Below are 27,319 nucleotides of genomic sequence, written 5' to 3'. Positions count from 1 at the left end.
CTGAACCTTAAGCAGAAGAAAATAAAGTTCTGCTGAGTGTTTTAACTCAGTAAACCATGTTAAATGAACAGGTTCACTGCAAAAACTCAAAATCTTACCAAGAATACTTCTTTTATTTCTAGTCAAAATGTCTTGTTTCTGGTCAAAACAAATCTCTTTACACTTCAAAAAAAAAGAGCATATTCACTTGAAAATTTGCTTGAAACTGGTGAAAACTGTCTAAAAACAAGTTACTTTTTTAGGTGATGTGTCTTATTTTAAGTGTAAAGAGATTTTTTTTTTTGACTAGAAATGAGACAAATATTCTTGGTAAGATTCTGCAAGCGTTATCTAGCTCTTACACTTCTTCATCATACCTTGTCACAGAAATATGATTAAAAGTTTAAACACACAGTTCCTAATCCCTTTTAATGACTGAAAGTACATTTAATGTCTGGAAAGTTGGGAAAATATGACCTGAGCTTACCAGATGAATCAAAGACAAGAGCTAATGCTTCACTTGTGGTCAGCAGAGCCCTCTTTCTCATGCGGTCCGCCATCTTTGTATGTAGCGTCAAAAATGCTTTAGTCAAAAAGATGACTAAGGCAGATAGTGATTTTGGACTCTAACAAGCGGGCTGAGGCTGAAGACATAGGCAATAAGGCAGGTTGATGCAGCAGTGGTAGGAGAGTAAAGTTAGGCAGACATCCCAATTTGGCCAAAAAATGACTTAGGCAATTATGCTATGAGGCTAACGAGATGCAATACCACCACAGTTTTTCTCAAAGCTGACATAATATTTATGCATACTGTTTACATTTTGTTGCAAATACATAATGTAAGTTCTGACAAACAGAACATAGACATTTGTCAAAAAAAGCTGTAAAATAACACCATTACTGGGCTCCATTAATATATATGTAGGCTAAATTTGTTGAACCTTTTGGGGGAAATTGTGAGGAAAAAATGCAAAAATTCCCTGTTCACCACTTAGATCTGCTGAACGTGCCGCTGATTAAGTTTGGTTCATTCTCTATCAATAATAGTAGTAGGACTAGTAGTCCAGTGAGTGGTGGGCAGACGCAGTGCTATTTCATCATTGAATAAAAACACAACACAAGAAAATAGTGTTACTGGTCTTCAGTTAATCAAGGGGGAAATGGTTGTTCCCAGTTTTGAGATGGTGTTTGTTCCCTGATTCCTCTTTTTAAAAAGATATATATATATATTGATTTATTTGGTTGTTTAATTTTCCTTTATTTCTTCAGTAAAAGATCTTTAAAAATCATTATTATTATTATTACTATTGTTATTATTGTTGTTGTTGTTGTTGTTGTTCTTGTTCTTGTTGTTCTTGTATTAACAGTACTAGCAGTACAGTAGGTGGTGGGCAGACAGTGATGGAATGGTTGTTCTCAGTTTCACTTGTATGTGTTTTCCCCTAGTTCCTTTCTAGTTGTTGTTGTTGTTGTTGTTGTTGTTGTTTTGTTTGTTGTAATTATGGGTTTATTTGGTTGTTTGATTTTCTTTGTATGCTCCAGTTAAAGATTTTAAAAATTCTGATGAAAATAATAATAATAATAATAATAATAATAATAATTATTATTATTATTAGTAGTAGTAGTAGTAGTAGTAGTAGTTGTTGTTGTAGTAGTATCAGTACAGTGAGTGGTGGGCAGACACACTGCTATTAGATTATTGTGTTAAAACAACAAAAAAGTCTCATTGGTCTTCAATTAATCAAGGGAAGAGTTTTCCAGTTTTCAATTATGTGTTTGTATGTGTTGTTTCAATAGTTGTTTTTTTGGTTAATTTTCTTTTATTGCTGCAGTCAAAGATTTTAAGAGATTTTAAAATATTATAATTGTGATTATTATTATCATTATTATTATTATTATTATTATTAGTAGTAGTAGTAGTAGTAGTAGTAGTAGTAGAAGTAGTAGTAGTAGTAGTAGTAGTAGTAGTAGTGGTCGTAGTAGTAGTAGTATAGTATATACTATATATAGTAGTATATATATAGTAGTACTATATATAGTATTTATAGTATCATCAGAACAGAAGAGGGTCAAACTTACACAGCAACATGAAATTGAAAACAAGGTGTTATGTTCCTTTAAAATCAGCAGGCTCATCAGGATCAGCACGTAGCTCACGAGCGTGAGGCGCTAGTGTGTTTCTATTACGTGCAGATCCGCACACACACGTACGCACGCACGCACACGCTCACACAGACTGGGTTATGTAATCAGCGAGGGACTGATCTCCGCCCACAAGCTGCTCTTTGTCACTATCACACACTCTTACTACACACAGCACAACAACACACAATACTGCAGTACACACACCAGCACTACATGCAGTAGTACTGTGAAAGATCACACTAACGGAAACTGCAGAAACGTGAATGTTGCATGAAAAAAACTGTGTGAAAAATACTACAGTACCTTAATTTTCCAACATGCACTATATGTCTTCTCTGCACTTCTTGTTTCTGCATTTCTGTGAAATTAAGAAATATGGATTAATGTTGCATCTGCAGAGTTTTAGAGGTCACTGCCATGTTTTACAAAACAATATTGTGGAAGTATTACAGTAATCTGTTTTTATTGCAGTGTTATGCAGTAACCAGTCACTATAGAGCTCAGAGACACTTTGAGAAGATATGAATGTTATAGAAGTACTACAGTAGTACCATGGGAGCAATTGATAAGCTACTGGGATGTGAGTGGATCCACTACATTGTATGTTACATTGTGTGTACATAGTGTGAATCTGCTGCAGCTGAGTGTTTTTCACTATAGAAACCAAATTTGTGGAAGACACATGCAGTTTCCATAAAAGGACTCTGGTTTATTACAGGAGCATTCTGAGAGGATTGCAGTGTTGTTGTAAGAATGTGGCGTAGAGTATTCACTGACTGTGTGTCAGTTCTGTTCACTGTGTTTGAGTGCAGAAAGTCGGTAAACAACGGTCCTCAGTGGGGTGTGTTCCTGCACGGCTGAATTCCACCAATCAGCTCCCAGCAGCTCCCCACGTGGTTCTCTTGTTTACTACGAGGCTGGAGAGCCACCGCAAGGGCTGCTGGGAAAACCTGGAGCAGAGCAGCTGCTCAGACCTCTTTCTGCAGAGAGGACAATCAACACCAAAAGCTTGATAGTGATTTACAGTTTGTTTACACATATATTATTTATTTTGCATTGCAAACCTGGTACACAGAGTTTTAAACATGTGGCTGTTTATCAGCCAGGGAGGCTCTTTTAGACCTTAACCAGGTGCATCTTGGTAAATGTAGCATCCAGTGTTTCTAGACTACAAATATAGAAATCACTGTATATATATATATATCTTTTTTTTTTCAAGTGCACTATCAAACAACTGGAGTACTTATTAACAACCAGTGAGTAACAGTGCATGTTGTAATTTTGGGTTTTATTAAGTTGAAATTTTAGGATATTTTAGCATTTTCAGTATTTTTATGACTGTGGCAATTTAATACTGCCTTACATTAGTGAAACATAGATATACCTCTCAATAAACAGTAAAATGTATGTTTCATTAATCACTTTATTAATCAAGCCTATATAATTTATTAATCTTTACACTTTTTTTTAAGCTATACACCAGTACACCAGTATACGCCAATATTTTTTTCTACTGTATGATCCCAAGGGGAGTAAAACTGTTACATAGTGCTACAATTGGCTGCATATTATTTATTATAATTTTAAGATTATTTTTTCAGTGTATTGGAGGAAAATTGAAAAAAGTTCATATTAAATAATGGACGCACCTATCATGATGTCATTCAGTGGTTGATGGACTGCTGTTTTGAAGCTTTGAGCCTGGTGTTTTGGCTGTCTCCATCTTGGTTTTGTTGAGCTTAAACTCACCATAATTAGATTTTAATTAGATTTAGATTTAGAGCTGTGGTGACACCTTCGCAAGTGTTCACTCAAGTCAGTGTTTTACTCAAGTCAGCGTTTCACTCAAGCCTTTAAAAATGTGCAACTATAAACTTTCTTAAACATGTCAACGTGTGAGTTATATAAAAATTTAGTTATCATACAGTTGTCATGAATGTTGAAATGAGCTATCGGGACCAAGATTGTCAGAGGCTAGTATATTCTGTGGTCATAGTATCAGATAAATCCTGCAGAGTCATCATGTCTTCGATATGCCTTTTTATATTCTGTGTATACCTTGTTGGACATCACTTTTCTTGTGCAGCCTTCAGATGCCTGTCAACAAGCATTTTAACCCAAATTGGTTTGATTTCTTTCAAAAACATGGGCAAACATGCAATGCCTAACTTGGCAATAAATGTTACTAAAATTAAAACAAATATATCTAAAGTGTTGAAGAAAATTAACCTGAAAATGGTTTGTGATAATTATTCCAAAGTAACAAAAAAAAACTAAAAAATGTCCAGAAAACTTATAAAAGGAAACCTATTTATAGTCATTCTAATTATATTAGTAAATTGTGTTACATAAAAAGTATATATATATAATATATATATATATATATATATACACACACACACACACACACACACATATATATATATATATATATATATATATATACACACACACACATGTTTTTGCACTTTGGATCATTTTCTTGTTGTTTGTCTGTTTTTCTTCATTTTCCCCCCTCTCTTGTGTGCTTTTTTGGGGGGGGGAGGGTTCTTGCAAGTTTTTAATGTTTTCCTGCTATTTTTCATGTTTTGTTAAGTTGTTGTCCCATGTTTTGCTGAGAAATCAATTTGCTCAGGTTTCAAAGGGTTAAGCAAATTAATGTAACAAACTGCACATAAGAAAAACATTCAAATTTCAGAAAAAATAAAAGTTGTTCATCACGTTGTTGTTCATGAGACATAAAACTTCCCTCCAGTCAGCGCCAGGGTGATCCGGTCCATGTTTTGTGAAAACCTCCTCCCTCCCTGAAGGTGTTGAGACTGGCTGCAGCCTGCAGCAGCACACACACACACAAACACAAACACACACACTCAGCTCCGATTGAACAGCAGTGGACACAGTCAGACTGGAAGTGTTGTTGTTTTCGTGTCGCAGCTTTTGACTCTGCAGGTACGTGACAACAGATGCATGCTTTCACTCACACTTTTACTGTCTCTTAGCGAGAACTCTTTACCTGTCATCTGACTTTCCTGGTTTGAACAGTGTGGAGCTGCTGAAGTTCACAAAGAAAACTGCTGCCTTCACTTCACCTACTGTCTCCCTTTCATCTCTGTGTTACTTCAGTTTGTCTTTTAGTCCAGTAGTCACATAATTCATGGTGGATGGATTACTTTGAGTCATTTCTGCGGGGAAAACTTAAGATTTGCTGCTTTTCTCCCTCTGTAACCTGAGTGTTGTTTTGTTGTTCAGACTGGATTATTAGTGTGAAGAGTTTAGGAGCTTCAGATCGAGACACGGGTTAGTTTTGGAAATTTTAGAGCTGAAACTAAATGACTAAGAGATGCATTGATAATGGCATTAATGGGAGGCTGTTTTTGTGTTCATTGAGGGCTCTTTACTGTGAAGGGTGTGAACTTGGCAGTGAAGGAATCCGATTGGTTCAAAGCTGCAAACAGACCGGGGGTGTGTTTTTGTACAGTATATGTGCATACATGCGGATGTGTGTTTTTATTATTTTACTTGTGTTTATAATATATCTATAAAGTCTTAAAATATCAAAAATTAAAATGACCCAAACAATAACAATAACAAACACATACAAAGAACAGAAAGTACAACAAATATTAACAGCAACAAACTAGACAACAAAAAATTTTGCGCAATAATAACAACAATAACAATTACAATAAACAAAAACAACAATTTTGACCTGACAAGTTAATTTTTACGCTGTAAAATGTCCCGCTCATATCTCAGTCACTTATTCTTATTCTTCAATAAGGAATTGTTGAAAAAGAATTTAAATAGATTATTATCAAAAATGTTTGTTTCTGTTATGTAAAAGAATTATTGCTTGAATATAATGCTGTAAAAAATATTGAGATCAGTATTGGCCTCAGAATCCAGCATCAGTCGGAATCAGCTCATGTGACATTTTGCATGCATGTTAATTTACTGACATGTTTGAAATATATTTTTTTAAGTAAAATCAAATGTAAAAAGGTGAAAAACTTTGTATGTAGGAATAAAATACAAAGATAAAGAAAAATAAAATCCTGGTAAAGATCAACACTAACAGGTAAGGCTGGTGACTTTATATTTACAGCTCACACAGAGTAGTAAAAGGGTAGTGGCCATTTTTTTAAAATTATGATGTATTTATATACATATTTATTTGTTAAGAATAATGTATGATGTGTAATGTAAATTGAATTAATCACCACCATTAACAATTGACCTCATCTAGGTCAATTTAACACTGATGCAATCCTGGGTTAACTTTACACAGCAGTCATGGGTAGAAAACCATTAGATCATCAGTGGAACCCAGGAGTGTGTATGTGTTGTTTGACCCATTTGTTGGTGTTTTTATTTATATTTAGCCAAACTAAAATATGCTTATTTTGGCTCAGATTTAGACACAACAAGCTCAAGTTTCCTCTTCAAATTGAGACAAATGTAACATAATCACACAATCACACAATCACACAATAATCAACAAATAGTGACATATATATTGAACAACACAAGACAATCTGTTATGGTGGTAAGTATTCAGATATCTTATTTAGGTGAAAGCACAATCACATAATGTAAAAATACTCCATCATCAGCTAAAGTCCGGAATGCAGAAGTACATGTGCTCAAGTACTGTTAGCTTCACTTGAAGTCTTAAAAGTAAAAGTACTTGTTTAGCAAAAAAAATCTGTCCCTCTCACAGATAGCCTAAATTATTTTGTACTGTAAGTGACATTATGTGATTGTCATGCATCAGTGAATAATTGTTCAGTTGTAAAATCTGAGGAGTGATGAGAGGATTAATGAGAGAGAGAAGAAGAAGAAACTAAGTTGTGGTGCACAATTTTGTTTTCAGATTTGGGAATTTTATGCCATCTTTAATTTTTTAATATATACAACAGATCATTTGACCTCTTGGTGCCTCAGTTATTTAAATGAAAGAGCAGAGGAGAGTAGAGCAGAAATGTCCCCCTCTGTGGAAATGCTAACAGTTCATAAACATCTAATGTAATAAGGAGACACCAAACTGATTTCTCTTGAAGAAGTCAGAGGACAAGATGCTTGTGGTTTAATCTTTTACAATGTGTAACAGTATTTTATGGTACGTGTTTTCACTGTTAAAGGTCTGGTTACTGTGAGTCACTCATTAACAGGAAACCCTGAGTTGGGGGGGGTCATCATGTTGCCACGGTGACACAGTTTAGTAATGAAGGTGTTGTAATAACCATCGTTGTTGGCAGATGCATCGTGATAAAGAGACATTGATTAACAGTTCAGCCCATCTGTTCAAGTCATTTTAATCCTCTGCTTAGTCAGTGACTGTTTTCCTGCACACACACACACACACACACACACACACGCACGCACGCACGCACGCACACACAGAGCGGCCTGACTGTAAATGACACTGCTGCTGCAGCCTGTGACTCACTGTGATTTTACTCAGATCTGTGAAACCAGGAGCAGATCAGTTAATCCAGAGCTGAACTTTTCCCAGCAGCCTCCGTCTGGGCCGTGTTTTATCTGAAGGGGTGGTTAAGTATTTAAAATTATTTTGGCAAAGTGTAGAAAAACAAGTATCATGCTGTCATCAGGACTGAAATTCAGGGAAATTATAGCACTGGAATCCTAAAATCTCCACTGATAAAGGCAGTTTTCCATTGTGCAAAAACATGACACGCACTTTTCATGGATCATCACACTGTGAAAGAATACAAAATCAGTTATTGGTAATATGCAATTTAAATAATGCAATATAGCTTTTGTTTATACTGAAATAGTTTGACAATAAGACCCTTTTGCCTTTTTACATATCATTTTATTTTAAAAAAATCAAGTTGCATTAGAAGATATCACCTCACCCCAATATGTCATGGATTTTGGACGTTAAAAGGAACATTCAAAATGCATTGGTGTCGAAAAATTAGAAGTGAGTCACAGAGGTTGTGACGTTGAGCATCTCCAGAGAGAGCTGTATGAAAATGTCTTCAGGGGATGTCTCTTGAGTCAGCATTGGTTTGGTCTGAGAAGTTTTGAAAAATGAAAAAAAAAAAATGGAGATAGAAGGCAGTGAGCTTTGGGAGCTGCTGTCCCAGAGGCTACAATGATAACTTTACCTTGTCAGATTTTTAGATCTGTTGTCTTTGGCAGCCTCATGGTCAGAAAAACAACACTCCTCTGTTTCTGTGTTTTAGACTCAGACAGACAGACATGCTACCAAAGACACGTCTGGGGAAGCGTTCCCCTCTTGGGGCGTTGGTGAGCTCCACCTGCTCGCCAGCAGGAACTCAAACAGGCCAGGAGACGGGTGAGACCAGCGTCATTGTGTCAACAGCAGCAGCACAACAGGCCATCAGCAGGGTCAAAGGTCATCCTGGGCTTAAGGTGAGAGATGGAACATTATGTATGTTGTAATGCAGTGCCTTGCATGTTCAATAGGGTCTTGAAGTTTATTCAGAATTTTACAGGAAGCCAGTGGGTGGATGGAAGTCTAAAATAGCCAGGTGTTCACATTTTCTGCACAGTCCAGCACTAAATGGTATAGTATGTCGAAAAAGGTCAAAATGTTATAGTATGTCAAAAAGAATATCATTGTGTATATTGAGAAAAGTGAAAAGTGAAAGAAGTCATAGTATAGTATGTCAAAAATTGTGCGAAAGAAGTCAAAGTATAGTATGTTAAAAACATCATAGTCTAGCATGTCAAAAGTCATACAATAGTATGATGAGAAGGTTATAGTGCAGTATATCTAAAAAAATCATAGTGTCGTATGTTTAAAAGTACAAAAAAAGTCATAGTAGAGTATTTAGAAAAAAAATCATAGCATAGTATGTTGAAGAGGAATATATATTTTGTCCAAAAAAAGAGCGTAAAAGTCACAGTATAGTATTTCGAAGAACGTAGAAAATAAAGTCATAGTATAGTATGTCAAATAGAAGTCATAGTATGGTGTGTCAAAAAAAAGTGCAAAAAAGTCATGGTATAGTGTGTTGAGAAAGGCATTATGTAGTATGTATAAAAAACTGCAAAAAAAATAGTAGTAGTCCAAAAAAAAAATTATTTTTGAATAAAGACAGATAATTCCATCATCGTGTTTCAGTTCTTCCAAGAGGGCGATGAAAGAAACATATTGTCAGAGATGGAGACGTGTTCACAGAGAGTTTTCCTTGATTGACAGCTGTCACTGAGCCGCGGGTGTTTTCTCCCTCAGGTGTATTTTCAGTGTGGAGGAGGAGGTGAAGCTCCAGGTGTTGGGGATCAGCTTGATCTCATGCACAGTGATGTCTCTGTCTGGTCTTCATCTCGTCCCTCCTCCTCCTCAGTGCCTCCGTCCTGCAGCAGATCTGTGTCCTCCTGCATCGACGTCCCCAGAAGGTCAGATATTTCCTTGGTCTTTTTGTTTTCAGGTTTTCTGTCATATTTTCCAATAAATAAATTGTAACTGGTGTGGTCCTGCAGTCAGAGGAGTCCAGAGGAGGTGGACATGGACGAGCTGATGGCAGCGATGGTTCTCAGCAGTTTGTCCTGCAGCCCTCTGCTGCACAGCCCCGCCCACCCAGAGCCGACAGGTACAGTAAAAAACAACAACAACAACAAAAAACTACAAACAAACTGCATTAAAATTCACAAATAACATCAACAACAAACAAATACAATCAGTAACAAAAACAACAAACAATTAAAACAAACAAAAATGACAACAAAAAATACATTAACACAAACAAACAGCAACAAACTTTGACAGCAGTAATAACAGTAATAACAATAATAACAATTACAACACAAACAACAACTTTGTCCTTTAATTGATTGAAATAGAAAAAAGTTGGTTTCTGTCGTATAAAGGTAATATCACTTGCATATAATACTCTAATACATTGAAATATTAACATCAGTATTGGCCTCAGAATCCAGTATCAGTTCGGATCAGCTCATGTGCATTTTGCATGCATGTTCATTAACTGACATGTTTGAAATATATTTTTTTAAATAAATTTAAATGTAAAAAGGATCAAAAAAAAAAAAACTGTGTAGGAATAGAAAGATAGGTTAAGATCAGCAGTAGCAGGTAAAAAGCGGAGTCTGATGACTGTGTTTTTACAGCTCATTAAGAGTACTAGTAATGGGGTAGTGGTATTTATTTATTTTTTAGCACCAGCACTAGATCAAATTCTGTGTAAAAGGGACAGCTAGCAGAATGGGATCATGGCGTGTTGTGCGTGCAGCTCAAAAAATGAAATTTGGGAGCTCTTTATCAGAGGACGAGAGTAGCCCCCATTTAACACAGTAAATGATTGTGCTGCCAAAATGTGTTTTACATGACACACTCATGGCAGATATTGTTGTGGTACATGCCACACCTCTTTTGGTTTCGCGTTGCTGGCATGCTGTCTAAAAGATGGGACTTTGTAGTGGTTCTATAGTGTGATCTGTGTGTAAAAAAGGGTTATAATGTGTGTTTCAGCTCCTCCGATGGAATGTGGAGGTGGCGAGCTCTCTGATAGTGGCAGCAGCGGCTACTGGAGTGTTGGCCATGGCAACAGAAGCCCAGCCCCCTCCCCACCAATGGCAGAGCCTGACATCAGCCCGGCCACGCCCCCTGATGAAGGACTGGACATGGAGATGGAGCAGGTGCTGTTCGACGAGCCGGCACCACGGAAACGCAGGGTGAGCAGGTTTTGCAGTTTTATAGTCAGAGAGTAAGTAAAGCGCTGACACAGCAGGCAGTAAGAGTTGATGGTTTGTTTCCTCCTGCAGAACTCAGGGAAGGCGTCCTACAGGTGTCTGTGGCCGAGCTGTGACAAGGTGCTGACATCAGTGGTTGGAATAAAACGTCACATCCGGACAACTCACCTGTGGTAAGAGTCACCTCTCTCTTCTGCTTCTGTCCTCCAGGAATTATGTTGTGTTTTATATGTAAGCTTTATGATAACAGGAACATGTATAAACACTGAAGGAATAATTCATAATGAGAAACAAAATTGTCATAAAATCTGAAATATTAACTTTTAGTATACTTGTTTGTATTCTCTGGCATAAGTGAAAAATCCATACCTCATATATTGATTGATAAAGTGGTATAAAAATCATCTGCTGTGGAGGCTCATTTCTGCTACAGATACAAGAAACAATAACAAAAAAAAAAGGTAAAAGTAAGAAATTATAGAAAAACCCTTAATTATGAGATACTAAGTCAATTCATGTGCTTACTTTGCCAAAGTTAGAATATGGTAATGTTATAATTTTGACAGATTTTGACTTATTTATCTGCTTAAAAAAACTTCATTTTACTTTATAATTTTGGTTCACTATCCAGCTTCTGTAATGTGGGTATTTTCAACTTTTCTCTGTTTTTATGTAGCAGTTAACTAAATATTTTTGTACTTTTGGCTGGACAAAACAAAACAATTTAACACTTTTCTGATATTTTTTGTTTTTTACGGAGAAAATTATTGATTTACTGACATTTGTTGGAAAATTCAGTAATGCAAATAACTGTTTGTTTTGGCTGCAAGTGTGGCTCTGTTTTTAAGCATTTTTAATGCTGTCCTTACTTATGTTTCATCAAATTTTCGATTTTTTTGGTAGAAATTGACTTTCATATCACTAATCATAAAGTTGAAAGAACTTTTAATAGTTGAGATGATGTGACTAAACCGCTTCCAAAATTGGCAGCATGATAAAACCGATTTTTTTATTTCTTTGTCAAGTTTTGACCTGACTGAACACCTTTGACCTCTGACCTCTCACAGCCGCGGCAGTGAACACGAGCGCTGTTCTCGCAGCGAGGAAGATTTTTACTACACCGAGGTCACCCAGTGGGACCAGCAGCAGCAGCAGCAGTCTGCGCCTCATCCTATCCTCTGCAGGCCCGCCCCCGCCTCACCCACCTCCTCCTCCTCCCCCTCCTCACCTCCCAGTCCTCCCCCTCCCTCTCCTCCGTCTCCTCCTACTCCAGACTGCAGCGCCCTGAGTCGCTCGGCCCCCTCCTCCTCCGGCAGCTTCATGCAGGTCCAATCAGAACACTCCTACCAGGTAGGGCGGGGCTTGTCAAGAGTGATTGACAGTGATTGTTCATGATCGCTCGACACATAATCATTTTACTTAAAAAAACACAAACTAGATACCATTATAGTATTTCCTTGATTCTTTTAAAAAATTCACAATTTAACCAAATAAAGGGTTTTTTGCTCCAACAGGGTAAGTGCTGTAAAATGTCAGGCTTTAAATACTTTTTTTTTCAGGGCATTCATGTGTTGTTTTGTTGTTTAATTAAGTTCAATAAATTTAAATATTATTTAATGCATTTACTGAGATGGACCGAAGTAATTAATGTTTGTAATATCACAGCAGTATTGCCTGACAAAAATGTTACTGTTCTCTTAATAGAATTGAATAGAATACCTTTATTGTCAATGAACATAATTGTACAGCAAAATCTGCTGTGCAGTACCTTAAACGATACACACACTCACACATGTGTTCACGTAGATACTAGATAATAAAAAAACACAGCATAAAAAGCAGCAGGTGGCACCTAATAAATATTGCACATCTCAAGTTATTGCACTTGTGGAAATGTGAATATAGTGCACATTTTCAACAATGCATAATTATTACTTTTGGTATCATTGACATATAAAATGACAGTTAATTATAAAAATGTGCTTTTAATATTTTGCATTGTTTTTTTAGGCTCCCCCTCCCAGTCATGTGACAACAGCAGCAGCTTTGAACACAGCCATCTGTCGTTGGACGGCCACGCCCACCAGCTGCGTCAGACAGGTAAGAGGCGAAAATCAACAATGGATCACATGACTACATGTATGTGAAAGGTTTCATGCGTACAAAAAAAGGGGGAATTTTCACTATTTACTGCAGCTCTACAGAGCTGCTCAGCCTCTTCTAGCTCCTTATTTTGGCTTCACATGGCATTTCCTGTCTGGTTCAGTCTCAGTGTTTCCAGGCGCAGCAGACAGCTGCTGTCTGATAAAAACACTTTTTACCAAAGCGCACTCAAGCTCATCAGCCAGCAGCTATTTTTTTTGTCTTGTTTTGTTTTTATCAAATTTTTTTTTAAAAATGTACTTCTGCTTTAGCCCTTAGGGACGGCTTTAATATTACACACACTCATATCGCTGTGTGCACAGTTACAGTTAATTTTTAACCAACATGAGTCCTAATCACAAATATCAAATATTCATCAATTTTTCAGAATTTAGCCCCTTCAAATGCTAGGTTTTGTCATGATGCCACTATTTTTTTGGTTGAACAGAAAACTGAATTATTTTCAGTGTACTACATGCTCATTTTTTTATTTTATTTTTAAAAATTTTCTTTATTATCACAGCCTAGGATATGTCAATGATTGTCAGAAACACTGATTTCTATACTTTTTTTTGTGCAGTGTCAGGTAATCACACTCATATTGCTCTACACACAAAAGCACTTTCAAAATCAGGTTTAATTCAGTCCCTAAGGGTTAAGAAGTAGGCAGTACTGCAGCTTTCTGTTGTAAAATACTAACATAATATCTGCTAAATAATGTACAGGGGCACATTCACTCTCAAAAGGTTGTGCACTGTTTGGCTACATTTTCCAGACTGAACAACTTGTTTCTTTGAAAAGTTGTCAAACGACTTTCAGCCACATTTTTATCGTTCACTGGGTGTGTCAGAGGTGTTACCCAATCAGCAGCAACTTGTATGTAAATAAATGTTGTGTAGATCTGTACTTACATTTTTTGTTAATATTTCACACTTGCTTTGGTATATATTTTACATACCAAGAAATGAACTAAAACTGTGGCAGTTACACCTGCATAACTCAACAGGGTGTTCAACACACCGCCGTTTTTGTTTTTGTTTTGCTACGTTTAGTCGGGGCTGAACACAGCCATGCTCAAAACTCTGCCACTAGCTCAGTGTGACTCGCTGCACCAGAACAAAAGAACAAGTGTGCAGAAAACACTGCAGACTGATGCAAAAATGCTGCAAAACCCTGCCTAATATTTCCACATGTAATCTGTGGATTGAACTCTTTAGATTCTCAGCAACTTGTTGCCGCTTTATTGTTTTACCTCTATGGAGAACAGACAGTTTTGGATTTCCCCTGAGAATATTAGGTTAGATTTTAGGTGTTTTACACACTACTGTGCATCCCCTTGTAGCCATCTTCACCCCCTGTGCATGAACACACTTCTCTAATTCAGTTCTGTTTTCTCTCAGTCTGAAACGTGTACAGCAGTCTATTGTTTATTTCCTCCAGCAGCCCAAAGAAGCCTGTTAAAACTGGTTCTATACAGGAGGGGGGAGGAGAGAGAGAGAATGTGTGTATACTCCTCCCTGGTGGTTTTCAATGAGCAGGAAAATCCCCTCTTGGATGGTTTGTGGTCACATTTTCCACTTTCCACATTCTGCCACAGGGCAGTGCTGCCACCCGCAGGCTGATAGAGGCTACTGCAAAATGTTTTTACACCGGAGAGGACAAACACAAAGGACATTAACAGCGGCAGCAGCAGCAGGGTCAGGACAGAAAGCACAATCTGATGGAGATGGAAAAGAGAGGAGGGGCTGTTTGTCTCTGCTCCAAAAATAAAATATCAGAAATTAGCAAATACAGAACAGAGAGGCGACATTGACAACAAACGCCACACAGATCTCTACTTTTCATCACTTTGACCCTTTGCACACTGACTCCTTACATGTCTCCTCCTCAGGGTTTGGCTTTCCGGGTGCGTTCAGTCAGTGTTGGAGAGCAGTGGCTGCAGCATCAGAGTGCCCCCTGCAGGTCAGTATTTACATAACCACACACTCCTTGTGTTGTTCTAGAGTTGAAGCAGTTTAATTCAGTTTAGTGGAAGATACCGTCTGATCCCTGCGATTTGAACAAACAACTCAGAAATTCAAATTTGACATTTATGATACCTACATGTTTTGTTCAGCAAGGAATTCTTCACAACTGAACACCACTTTTGGGATTTTTGAAGCCTAAATGCAATTGCCAGAAGTAAAAAACTTTTTTAGGCTATTAATGCATAACACTACGGTCACAAGACTTAACAATGCCACCAAGACTGTAAAACCGTGTGTGTGGCGTGATGACGTTCTGTTGTCTCCTTTAGTAACTTGTTAGAAATCGCTTTTCAAGACACATAAAAGCTTCCAATTTCACAGTAAGGTATTTTCTGATGTTCTTTATGTCGTAGAAAAAAACTTGTAAGTATTTGAAGCCTGTGTAACCACAGACCTTCAGGCATCAACCAAAAACACATTAACTTTAAGACGAGGGAACTGGAGGAGCTAAAATCCTAACTAATTTCCAGGTTTTAGGACTCAGTACTGGGGTACTTCAAAGGGCACTATCTTGGAATAATGCATACTAACATCCATGCATTGTTGGGACAGTAATTGCATACAAAAATAATTTGCATGTATTAGTAAGGCTGTCTGCATGCACAAAGGTAGCATTCCAGTATGCTAACATGCTTATATTTGATATTTTCATCGAGCCAGTTTAGGCTTACAGGAGATTTTATAAGGACAAGATAAATATAAATAAAGCATAAATAAAGCAAAGACCTCCATGTTTAGGTGAACATGAACAATTAAAGGTGGAAGAAACTTAAGACTGCCCTTTTGTCTGTCACTGATGGTGAGATGTGAAAGCTAAATGTCGTGCCAGGTGGTTCTTTACTTCAGACATCATCCCTGTGAATCTTTACATACAACATGTCAGATATTACAGATTGCAGTTTGCATAAGACTCAAAACCTTGAAGACACACCAGATGATACTAACAGCAGTTATTTATGTGTCTCTGTGTGTCTGTCAGGAGGATTCGTGGTGAGGCCAAAAAGTGTCGTAAAGTGTACGGCATCGAACACAGGGACCAGTGGTGTACGGCCTGCCGCTGGAAGAAAGCCTGCCAACGCTTCCTCGACTGAACGGAGGGAGAGCGAGGAGAGAAAGTGGTGGAGAAAAAGAAGGACTGAAGCAGGCTGTAAAGTTCAGCCTCTCTCGGTGGATGTTTTATACATTCTTGTATCTGAAACCAGAAATATTTTTTTGTTTTCATTTTTATACTCTTTATACATTTGCTAGAAGTGTCTATTTTTTGTTTATTTTGAATGTGTTTTTTGAATGTACATTTCGTAAATGTTTTGTCCTGTCGGTGCTTTTTCATGAACACAATGGGGCAGCTATTATGTGACCTTTGACCTTGAAGCACCCGCGATTGAGTATTTGCGTCCGGCCAATTCTCTTCAGGTGTTCTTAACAAAACCACCGTCTGCTTCAGGTTTGATATGCACTCCAATTTATTTTGTAAAAATATTCAGTCACCATGGAAATGCTTGACTCGGGCTGGAATTTCTTGTCTGAAACCTGAGTTTGAGTTTTCACAAAAGGCTGTCTAACACTAGCTTTTATTGCGATTTATGGATCTATGGATCAGAGTATATGAGTAACCATTTCTACAGGATCCAAACAAAGACAAAAATGTACATTTATTAACTTTTAAGACTCAAATTAAAAGAGCACAGAGACATAACCCTTTGAAACCTGAGCACATTAGATTAATTTCCATCAAAAACATGGGGAAAAAAACTAAGAAAAAATCACAAGAAATTAGGGAGAGAAAAAAGAAAGTACAAGAAATTTCCCTGATAATTTGCCAAAAAAGAGAGAAAAAAAAGAATAAAAGAAAAACAAAGAAAGAACAAAAAATCAAGGAAATTACTGAAAAAAGTGCTTAAAAATTAGAACAATATCAGTAAAATTATTTCAAAAGTGATTATGATCATTAAAATGATATTGTAATTATAATCATTTTCCCTAGCTTTTTATTTTCTTATTGGGATTTTTTTCCCCCACTTTTTTATTTTTTAAAATATATTTTTTTCAAACCTACTTATATTTTGCATTTAATGAAACGTTTCTTACCAAGTTTCCTTTTTGTCCATGTTTTTTTAAGAAATCAAATCAATTTGCTAGGGGTTCAAAGGTTTAACTTTCCATCATTTTGTATTAATTCGTCTCTTTCAGTATTCCTGACGGAATTCAGTGCAGCCCTGGATCATTGAATACTGTACATCAATTAACACTTCAAAGATCCTCACTACATTATACTGTCCATTTATCAAATGTCTATATGCTGTTTTAAGGCACTAAAGAAGTTGGGAATCACTGCTGTAGGCCGTTTGTGGTGCTTTCAAGTGCAACATTAAGACATGCAGTTTAACCAGAGTAGGTGTAACTGCAGCTGAGTTATGTGATCTGCCCTCTTGCCACGTGATTTGCCCGCCATACCTACATGTCAGTCCGCAATCCGCTCCATACAGCGCGGAAGTCCTGAAAAGTCAGAGATTAGCTTGATTAATAAACTATGAGGTATTATGTTAAAAGAGAGGTGGTTAGGCTAAGGGAAATGGTAAGGCTACATCTTGTTACATATGCTAATGCTAAGTTAGCAATTAGCTAGATTTGCAGTATTACATAAAAAAAGCGAGACAGTTAAGGTTAGGGTAAGGGTAATAGTAAGGCTACAGCTCATTACTCATGCCAGTCCTAAGTTAGCATGAGCTAGTTTTAAAGTTTAACGTTAAAAAAGAGACAGTTAAGGTTAGGGTAAGGGTAATAGTAAGGCTATTGTTACTTATGCTAATCCTAAGTTAGCAATGAGCTAGCTTTAAAGTGTAGCGTTAAAAGAGAGAGATGGTTATGGTTATGGTAAGGGTAGTAGAGTGCCACAGGGATGACATTTTTCTGTAGGCCAACCCGGAAGCTGATTCCCTCGTCAAAAAGCCTATGGGATTTTTCCATTGGATTTTAGATCATTGCTGAAAATAAGCTCTGTGGTAAACAAATACTTAAACGTTTTGTTCAGCAAGATAATCTTCACACAAACACCACTTTAAGGATTTTTTGAAGCCTTAATGTAATCGCCAGAAGTAAAAAGCTAATGTGAGGCTATAAACAAGCTGCCCTACAGTCGTGTCGCCACCGCTATAGGCTATAAAGTCTTGTTTGTTAATGTGATGAAGGTTCACAGTGGGGTATTCACTAACAATATTTTATGTCGAAGAACAAAACGTGAAACAGTCTTAAGCTTGTGTTAACCACAGACCTTATTTCAGGCATCAAACCAAAAACCCATTCAAAAATTCCATTGACTTTGAGAAAAGGGAAGCGGAGGTGCTGTAATGCTAACTGATTTCTTGGTTTTAGAACTCAATTCTTCAGTACTCTATGTTTCTGCAGTTATACATGTCTCATGTGGCCGGTCAGCTATTGTCAACAGTCAGGTTTTTAAGGTGGTCTTGGTGTGTCAGGGCTCTTTCACACTGAACTCTGCAGTGATTCATACCAAGTTTTATTTTAAAGCCAGACATTATATCACCACATCAGGTGTCAAATTTTTCAGCATATCTACTAAATAACAGATATCTATCAGACACTGTAAATATCATTGTCACTCTGTTACTCCACTTCCCATCAGCACTTTCTTCATTTGATCCTCAGAAATTTTATGTTTGGAAACAGAAGCCATTTCCATTTGTCTCTGTGGAAACCACATGCAGTATTGATCAAGAGGTCTGTTTAATCACAAATAAAAATACACAATATTTACATATATTTTATAATGTCTACCTGGTGTGTAAACACAGATATATACCAGGACCATATATCCAATAACAACTCTTCCTGAAGCCTTTTAAATGTTCAGATTACAGATGTTATATGTCTCTTGGCAGTTAACTAGACAAAGATTCTTCTCTATTTATATTCTCTATATGTCGTGTTAGTTTATGAACAAGAACAGTAAATGCTAATCACTGTAATTATATCATTTTTAAGATGCACTCTTTTATACATGATGTGAACTCCTGATGTTGTTATAATAAATTGGAAAAAAAAAATGTCTGGTTTGTCTTTATTACAATAAAAGCAGACCTCTGTACATAGTATTGACATTAGGAAGCAGATATATTGCAGTGACATTTATCAAAGTCTTGGTTTGAAGGGAAATTTCAGATTTTCTGAACTGGGGTTGTTTAGGGTACTTATCCATCTTCACCATGGACCATTTTGAGGGACAAGGCAGGTCCCCCAGTTGGTCCTCTAGGAGGATGTGTTGACGCTGTCAGAAACAGCCTATGTTAGCTTTAATGCTGTGGTTCTGGGCTTTGGGATGCAGTCTGGGGGGTTGCCTTTACATGCCATTTACCTTGACTTGGAGTTGGTAAGAAGTCGTGTGGTGTTAGGGGTCAGCCCACAGTTCCCCATTGAAGGTGTTGAATTGGAAAATTGAAAAATGCCTGGAGGTACCTATTTTCAGTTCATGCAGTTTCTCGAGCGATGTTGAAGACACTTAGACAGAGTGCACCTGATGAACAGGATGTGGATATTGAACTCGCCGACAGCTTAATGGCTGTCTCTGATTGTTTGTTTGAGGGAGCGAGTGAACATCAAAGGTCACTTCAGAGGTCTATATCACCCATAATGTATTGCAGAGACGTCATAGAATAGTAGATTGCTCAAAAATCATCAAAAGCATAATAGTATAGTATGTCGCTCAAAAATCATCAAAAACATCAAGTATAGTATGTCGCAAAACAATGATTAACAATGTCATAGTATAGTGTGTCTCTCAAAAATCATCAGAAATGTCATAGTATAGTATGTCACTCATAAAATTATCAAAAACCTCACAGTATAGTATATCGCTCAAAAATGTCATAGTATAGAATGTTGCTAAAAAATATTCAAAACTTATCAAAGACTTCATAGTATAGTATGTTGCTCAAAAATAGTTTAAAACGTCATGGTTATAGTATGTCGCTCAAAATCATTAAAAACATCATCATGTTATAAGTATAGTTTTTTAAAATCATAAATAGTTATAGCATGGTCTGTCAGTTCAAAACAATCAAGACATTTCTGTACAGTATGTCACTTTAAAATATCAGAAAAATATCATGATATAGCATGAAAAAAACATGAAAAAACATTAAAATAAAGTATGTCATTACATTTTTTAAAAACATCTTGGTATAATATGTTGATTTTAAAAGTTAAAGAAATGTTATAGTATATTTTGTCATAAAAAAAGTTAAAAGAATAATAGTATAGTATGTCGATAAAAAACATAAAAATGTCATAGTGTTTATGTCATTTAAAAAAAACATTAAAAAATGTCATTAAATAAAATCCCATTTAAACGTCATAGTAGTATATTTAAAAAATATTGTTAAAATGGTATAGTATAGTATGTCATTTAAAAAGTCATCAAAATGTTATAGTGTAGTATGTTTTCTGAAAAATCATAAAAATGTCAGAGTATAGTATCTTGGTTAAAACATTATTTACATGTAATCGTATAGCATGTTGTTAAAAAAAGTGTCATTAAAGAATCATTTCAAAATTCATAAAAACAACATTGTATAGTATGTTGCTTAGACAAAAATCATAAAAATGTCATTGTATAGTATGTCAGTATAAAAAACAAAAAAAAAGTTATGGCCTGTACATAATTTCATTAAATCATGTAAATATCATAATAAAATGTCATAAAAAAAAACAAAAAAAAAAAACAACCATCACCATAGCATAGTATGTCGTTTAAACAATCACAAAAAGCCCTCCTATAATATATTGATTAAAAAAATCACAAAAAGTCACAGCATGTTGTGTCCATTAAAAACCAATAAAAATGTCATAGTATGGTATGTCATTAAAAATATCATAAAAATGTCACAGTATAGTATGTTTAAAAAAATCATCAAGACGTAAAGGTATAGTATCGTTCAAAAAATCATCAAGATGTAAAGGTATAGTACGTCGTTAAAAAAATTATCAAAACATAGCAGAGTTGCTGCAACCTTATGTGGAAAGGTCCCTGTTGAGGAGATTGAACATCTGATCAGGATGCCTCCCTGGCGCCTCCTGTTACAGGTGTTCATTTTTTTAATTTAGTCTATAACATCAATTTTCTTGCGCTGCTTTCAGATGCCTCTCGCAAGCATTTAAACCTTTGAACCAACCACAAGCTGGTGCCATTTCTTCAACCAAAAACATGGAACTTGATATGTGGAACTTGAAGAAATGTTCCACAAATTGAAAAATATCAAAGGAAAAAAGAAAAAAGCTAGGGAAATGCCGTATTTATAATAATAATAATTACATAGAAAACACACAAATAAAATTCTAGTATTTTTTAAGCACTTTTCCCAGGTTATTTCCTTGACTTTATCTTGTTTTTTCATTTTTATTAGTATTTTAATACATTTTTTAATGTAATTCCACTATGTAGTTTTTACTAATTCCTTGATACTTTTGGCCAGTTCTTTTACTGCTCAGTGCCTTCTTTCTATGATTTTGGAGGAAATTAAGCAAATTTGCTCATGTTTCAAAGGATGAAACACCCCCAAAAAGCCCACAGTGATTCAGGTTAAATTGATGTGAAACATCACTTTGGAGTAGACGGAACATGAATTTTGCTTAGATATTTTTATTTTTTTTAGTAACTGTAGTAAAATCTTTATCATCAATACCCTCATCTATTTTCAGTCCACCAGTTCATGAATGAATCCCCTCAATGTTTCATGACACAGGAAAGCACAGAAACTTTGTGTTTTAAATAAAGTTTTTATTAATGACCATCCAGCTCAATAATTACAGCAAACTCAACAAAAACCTTCTGTAAACTGCTAATAATAAAAAAAAATGCTGCAGGTACAGTGACTGGTCCACTCTGACACACACACACACACACACACACACACACACACACACACACACGCACATATACACACACAGACACACACACACTTCTCAGCTGTGACTCTGCTGTAATAAATTATATGTACAGTCCAGGTCCATCTGTGACTCCATCGGACAGCAACACACACAAAGGAAGAGTCGTCGCTGCAGTGTTGGAGTCTGCAGACAGAAAAAAAACAAAAAAACATCAACTACAGAGAAAACAGACATGAGCACACTAGCCAAAAATACTATATCTATTTTATATTATGACAGCAATATATCATGATATACAAAAACTATTTGTAAATAGAATTAAAATTGGTCTTGACATCACTGTTTTTCTTTCCCTGTGTACATTATGTATTTTCTAAATTTCTAAATTGTTGACTGTCAGCTGTTTTCCTAGCCTGAGTGGTTAAGATGGTTAACCACACCTGCAGTCATTATAGAAAAATAAATTCAGCTACAGAGAAAACAGACAGAGACTGACACACCAGCCAAAATCTGTACATGTAATTTTATATTATGATGGCAATATATCATGATATAGAAAAACTATTTGTGGATAAAATTACCAGAAGGGAATATATGATAAAACTGGGAGCATCATCATAATAAATAATCCTGTGAATCAATCTGTCCTGATTAATGATCTGTAACATTTCCAAAAACAACCACTGACCCCAGATATCCACTTCCAGCAGGTATAGTTACAAGAATGAATGTAATAATTTTATACTTATCATTTATCACTCTTGTTCTGGGTTGACTCGCTCTTTCCGTCACAGGCAACAATTTTGACTTTGTCGACCTTCACGAGGTCCGTCACTTCCCTGAACTCCACGTCGTTTAGGACAAACGTCCACACGTTGTCACAGAACCTGTAGGTGTTCAGAGAGCCCTGGTGGACACAGAGAGAGAAACACCTGAGTGACGGCCAACGGTCAAAACTCAATTCAGCAGAATGAAGCTCCCGTCATCACGGTGGAGGGTACAACTACAGCAGCAAGCTTTGGGCCAAACTGCGATCATCTGCAGCTGGCTTATTGGAGGTTCCCAAAAACAGCCAAAAGAAAATTGGGGCTGCAGCTTTTGTGAGTTATGCTCAACGCTGTGGAACACACTGCCTATAGATATCAGAGAAGCTGCCTCGCTAAATATTTTTTAAAGAAAACTAAAAATCTTTTCACTTTAGACTTTAACAAGCTCTATCTTAGCTGCTTTACACTTTCTTTGCACTTAAGCACTGTGGCACATCTTTAAGATGTCTAATTTTTTGCAACAGTTTCTGTAACTTTTAAAAATAAAATGAACGCCACTACCATTTTCTAGAGACTGGAGAAGTGTATATTTGATCATAAATACAATGTAGCATTTTAAGATGTTAACCACTGTTTGATAACATTACATATACAACAATTAGTTCTATCCAACCAATCTGATTGGTCCACCAGACATTTAGAATGTGCCCAAATATGCATGACTGCACACCTTCCCCATCACTCACAGAATTACTTTGCCATTTCTTAATCATTGCTCTTGAAGAAATCATACAATTATTGTACCATTTCAGGGACAAGGGACATTTTCAAAACAGTATCAATGAACAGATATCTCAGTCATAACAAGACTGAGCAAGCTGAACATTTTTGTGTTTATATCTGGCGTATTTATTTAATTTGGTAAACCTCATGATCTCTAAAAAGCATAAGCACAAGCTGGTCAGCGTACTCTACAGGAACTAGAAAACGTGTGCAGGTTATTACTAAGGTTCAACCTACTTCCTGCAGTGGTAAAATAGCTTTCATCACATATAGGATTCTACTGATGCGACTGATTGTTTTCCAGGTATTAGTCGGACTCCTTGTACACGCATGGAAAAATCTGAGCACTTCAGTTGATGCTCGCAGACCTCAGCAAAAGCGCCTCGGTCCTAACACTGTTGTGTAGGGTTGGGTATCGTCTGAATTTTCTCAATTCTGATTCCGGTTCTGAATCTGCTTATCGATTCCGGTTCTTATCGATTTCAATACTGGGGGGAAAAAATGTTTTGATTACAAAAATATCTTGATTCTTTAAATTGTGAACTGAACATTTGCACAACAAAGTCTTATCCATACACAGATGTGCATTAAAAACCATTAGAGTGAATGTCAGACTGCACTAATTGAACCAAAATTGAATTGAGTCTTGACCAAAGCACAATAACTGGGGCAGCCAGGTATGCTGTCATGCACTGGGTGCCTATATATATATATGTATAGCTTTTCCTTGCACTAATTAATTATGTCACGTTCAGGGACCAATAAGACCGGTTCTAATTTGGAACCCTACTATCATGCTCACATGACGTTAAATCACACCCTCTCATGCAATACTGCTAAAATGTCTTTTTCAGTTTGAGCAGTTTTACATGTGGTCAATAAGTTAGTATTGTTGCAGGCTCGCTGTTGGACGATTTCATGAGCCACTTCAAAAATTCTCCTCTTTCTTAAGCTAAATGAATTCTTCGAAACTCTTGGATCAGCTAGAAGTACATAGTGACAAAACAGGGCTGTTTTTCTAACACAGTGGAAAGTTGTCTTTGATCTATTCCCTTTATATAACTGAAGAAAACGCCTATCTCAAAGTCATTTTATGGCTTCATGCTCTTGTAAAGGGTTAGGGCTGAGGACCAGGGGTCAGATGAGGTGGATCTGGACTTACCCTAAAGTTGACTCTGTTGCGGACTCGGTTGGCGAGCGCTGTGTTGATTGCTTTATCAAACTGAAGGAGGACCTGAAGAGCCAGCTGAGGAGTGATCTGCTGAGTCTGAACACACAAACAAGATTTACCTTAATGTCTGAACCTCACACTCACTGACACATAATGTTGTACAGTTTACAGGTAGCATCTCCAATCTGTAACATATCCCCAAATCCACTGAATCTAAGTAATTAACACATTATATGTGCTTTATTTAATATGTGCACAAACAGAAATGTAAAAAACCACACAGTTTTAGAGGGACTTCAATGCTGGAACTACATTCAGTACAGTGACTGGGTGCAGCTTCTTCCACAGTGAGGTAGGTTGCCAGATTTGGTACCACTTGTGTCTTAACAGAGACCAAAATGCCTCCCAGTTACTTGAGATGCTGCACTCAGCTAATGGATACTAGGCTTCGGAGGTATCATGGTATACCAGGATATTTAGAAATCCCCAAGGTAAGGTAACTGATTTGTCATAAAGGCAGAAATCAGCATCTTGGCCATATGCGATATTTCATTTAAGAGTCAATATCTGCTAATATCGATGACATGCTGATATCATGCATTCCTACGCACTACCAGAGCTCAGCCTGCGGTCTCTACTGATGGAACTGGCAGTTGACCTGAAGGACACCGCGACACCTTGTGTGGTGAAGGAGTATATCACAAGGCTGTAAAAAGTCACCAGCCAGCAGAGACCGTGGAAAATAATGTTTTGTAACATCTTACTTGATGAATTAGGGATTTATTTAAACAACACTTGAGCTGGTGATTGTTGGAATAGGGGACTTGCACGCTTCTACCATCATATACAGCAAACCCAGTGAAATTTAAGGATAGTATGAAGCTATACAATATTGCATACTGCTCATGTCTATAAGGCAAAGTGGTTCATCAAGACTAAGTTCCAGCACATAATTTCTCCTAACACCACAAGCTGCTATATTCCCATCTCTGCTTAAGTACACAATAAACAAAAGAGACTCCTGTCTTTGTGCTACGCTTGGCTAACCCTGCCCTGACTCCAGACATGAGACTCATAATCCAACTGAATACGTCAGAAAGAAAAGTGCATTTCCCAAAATACTGAACAGTTAACATTAGTTTAGACAGTTCAGATTATGTAAAAAATACTTTGGTTCTATTCTGATGCAAATTTACTTCCGTGTACAATTATGGAATATACCTGAAGATAATTATTTATGTAGATACCATCAGAAAATTATCGATTAGACCTTTGATTTTTCACTTGCTATTTTTTTCTTATTTTGGCTGTTAATGCGTGTGTCATTCCCCCTGAATGACTGTTATTATTCCGTTTTAATCATTGAACTGAACTACACTACTTAATCGAAATGAAAGAAGTACAACATGAAGCCCAAAAGTTAACCTGGATCTTCTCAGATCCTAAGCCACACAAGGTCTTGTTTGTGTTTCAAGAACCAGATGCATCATATCAGAACCAGGAGGAGGATGCACAAGTAAAGCTAAGGACTGATGCAGCCGTTAGACTTAACGGTACTGATTAGCGTTAACAAACATTTGTTTAGGCTAACTTAACGTTACTAACAAACGAAGAACTTTTTATGTCCGTTTGTCTCCGTCATGTTATTTTCAAGACAGTGCTAATTAGCACCAGTAACTAAAAACTGCAATATGTTAACAGTACAGACTAAAATACATAATATTTACTTCTATCTGACACAAATCAGTGCTGAAGCAAACCGAAGCTAACAGGCTAGTTAGCTCGCTTCGAGCCCACTAGCATTTAGGACCGCCGCCGTTGCAGTTAGCGGCATGCTAATCTAGGCTAGCTGTGAGCTAACAGCCGTCATCTGTGAAGTGAGTGTCACCTGTATGAGCTCATCCAGACTCTCCTGCAGGCTGTTTCCCAGAGTTGTGTTTCTGTACAGCTGGTACGCCATGTTAGGGACAGCTAGAAGAACAAATAACTACAATAAACTATCTTTCAAGCACACACAGAGGTAGACGGAGCTAACTGGGCTAGCCGCTTCCCCTCACAACAAGAGAGCGGTGTACCGACAAGCTAACAACAGAGACAGACTTCCGGTTTACCATTTCAAAATAAAAACATATTAATTACTCAGATTTTATTGTTAATATAATAATACTACTAGGCAACGTATACTATGCTTCTAAGCTGCCACTAGTACTACTAATACTATTGCTTATTCTACGACTACTACTTCCTCTACTGTTACTACTGCTGCTACCAATAATAAAACTTGAAAATCCTCATTATCATAAACATAGCCTAATCACAAAACCACACAGCCAACATATAATATACATCACTAAAAATAGTAGGCTTGCATAATGAAACAATAAATAAGAAAAAAATAAGAAAAATAATGACAAAGAATTTACATTTGTAATTTAAATTTGTATAAACTTTTTTTTTAATGTAAATCTGTTTTCTTTTATTGTATACGATTCAAATATGAACCTGTAAGGCATATTTTTAATAATCAATAACTTAAAGGTGTTGATGCAGTTGTTTATGAAACACAAAGCACCAAACAAAGCATAACCTTCGAAAAAAAAGAAAGTTTGTCAATTAACAAAGAGTGAGTGTCTTAGTCCAATAGCAAAAATAGGTCCAATACGGAAAGAGTCTCAGGCTGTCTCTGTCCATCATGCACT

General features: G+C 36.6%; 2 protein-coding genes across 3 annotated transcripts; one reads left to right on the top strand and one right to left on the bottom strand.

Annotated features, from left to right (window-relative positions):
- The first annotated feature begins 4,953 nt into the window (after positions 1–4,953).
- LOC121944263 (zinc finger protein 395) lies at positions 4,954–16,825 on the top strand. Its single transcript, XM_042488007.2, has 10 exons — positions 4,954–5,073; positions 8,337–8,526; positions 9,353–9,516; positions 9,601–9,710; positions 10,607–10,809; positions 10,900–11,000; positions 11,895–12,177; positions 12,838–12,927; positions 14,861–14,931; positions 15,976–16,825. The coding sequence occupies exons 2-10, from the start codon at positions 8,353–8,355 to the stop codon at positions 16,085–16,087; spliced, it is 1,308 nt and encodes a 435-aa protein (XP_042343941.1). The 5' UTR covers positions 4,954–5,073; positions 8,337–8,352; the 3' UTR covers positions 16,088–16,825.
- Positions 16,826–21,768: 4,943 nt separating this feature from the next.
- Positions 21,769–26,714, bottom strand: gtf2a2 (general transcription factor IIA, 2). Of its 2 annotated transcripts, XM_088081142.1 has the most exons (4): positions 26,509–26,714; positions 24,612–24,716; positions 22,650–22,806; positions 21,769–22,083 (listed from the first exon to the last, which is right to left on the bottom strand). In XM_088081142.1, coding segments are annotated over exons 1-4 (336 nt in total). In that variant the 5' UTR covers positions 26,581–26,714; the 3' UTR covers positions 21,769–22,081. The 2 variants fall into 2 exon arrangements, with proteins under 2 accessions (XP_087937268.1, XP_042345078.1); XM_042489144.2 differs by lacking the exon at positions 21,769–22,083 and having other exon boundaries at positions 22,648–22,806.
- Between the last annotated feature and the right edge of the window lie 605 nt (positions 26,715–27,319).

This window comes from Plectropomus leopardus, chromosome 1 (assembly GCF_026936395.1).
Source record: "Plectropomus leopardus strain MGB_pleo_1.0 chromosome 1, ASM2693639v1, whole genome shotgun sequence".
Taxonomy (NCBI): Eukaryota; Metazoa; Chordata; class Actinopteri; order Perciformes; family Serranidae; genus Plectropomus; species Plectropomus leopardus.
Note: the sequence above shows the minus strand (reverse complement) of the source record. Positions and strands in the feature narration are given on the sequence as shown.

Bases quoted from the DNA above. Each gene is read 5' to 3' on its own strand.
- gtf2a2 (XM_088081142.1), bottom strand. From the start codon at position 26,580: ATGGCGTACCAGCTGTACAGAAACACAACTCTGGGAAACAGCCTGCAG. The intron at 24,717-26,508 runs GTGACACTCACT...TTGTGTGTTCAG, and splicing joins GTCTGGATGAGCTCATACAG to ACTCAGCAGATCACTCCTCA. The intron at 22,807-24,611 runs GTAAGTCCAGAT...TGTGTCCACCAG, and splicing joins GCAACAGAGTCAACTTTAGG to GGCTCTCTGAACACCTACAG.
- LOC121944263 (XM_042488007.2), top strand. From the start codon at position 8,353: ATGCTACCAAAGACACGTCTGGGGAAGCGTTCCCCTCTTGGGGCGTTG. The intron at 8,527-9,352 runs GTGAGAGATGGA...TTTCTCCCTCAG, and splicing joins AAGGTCATCCTGGGCTTAAG to GTGTATTTTCAGTGTGGAGG. The intron at 9,711-10,606 runs GTACAGTAAAAA...TGTGTGTTTCAG, and splicing joins CGCCCACCCAGAGCCGACAG to CTCCTCCGATGGAATGTGGA.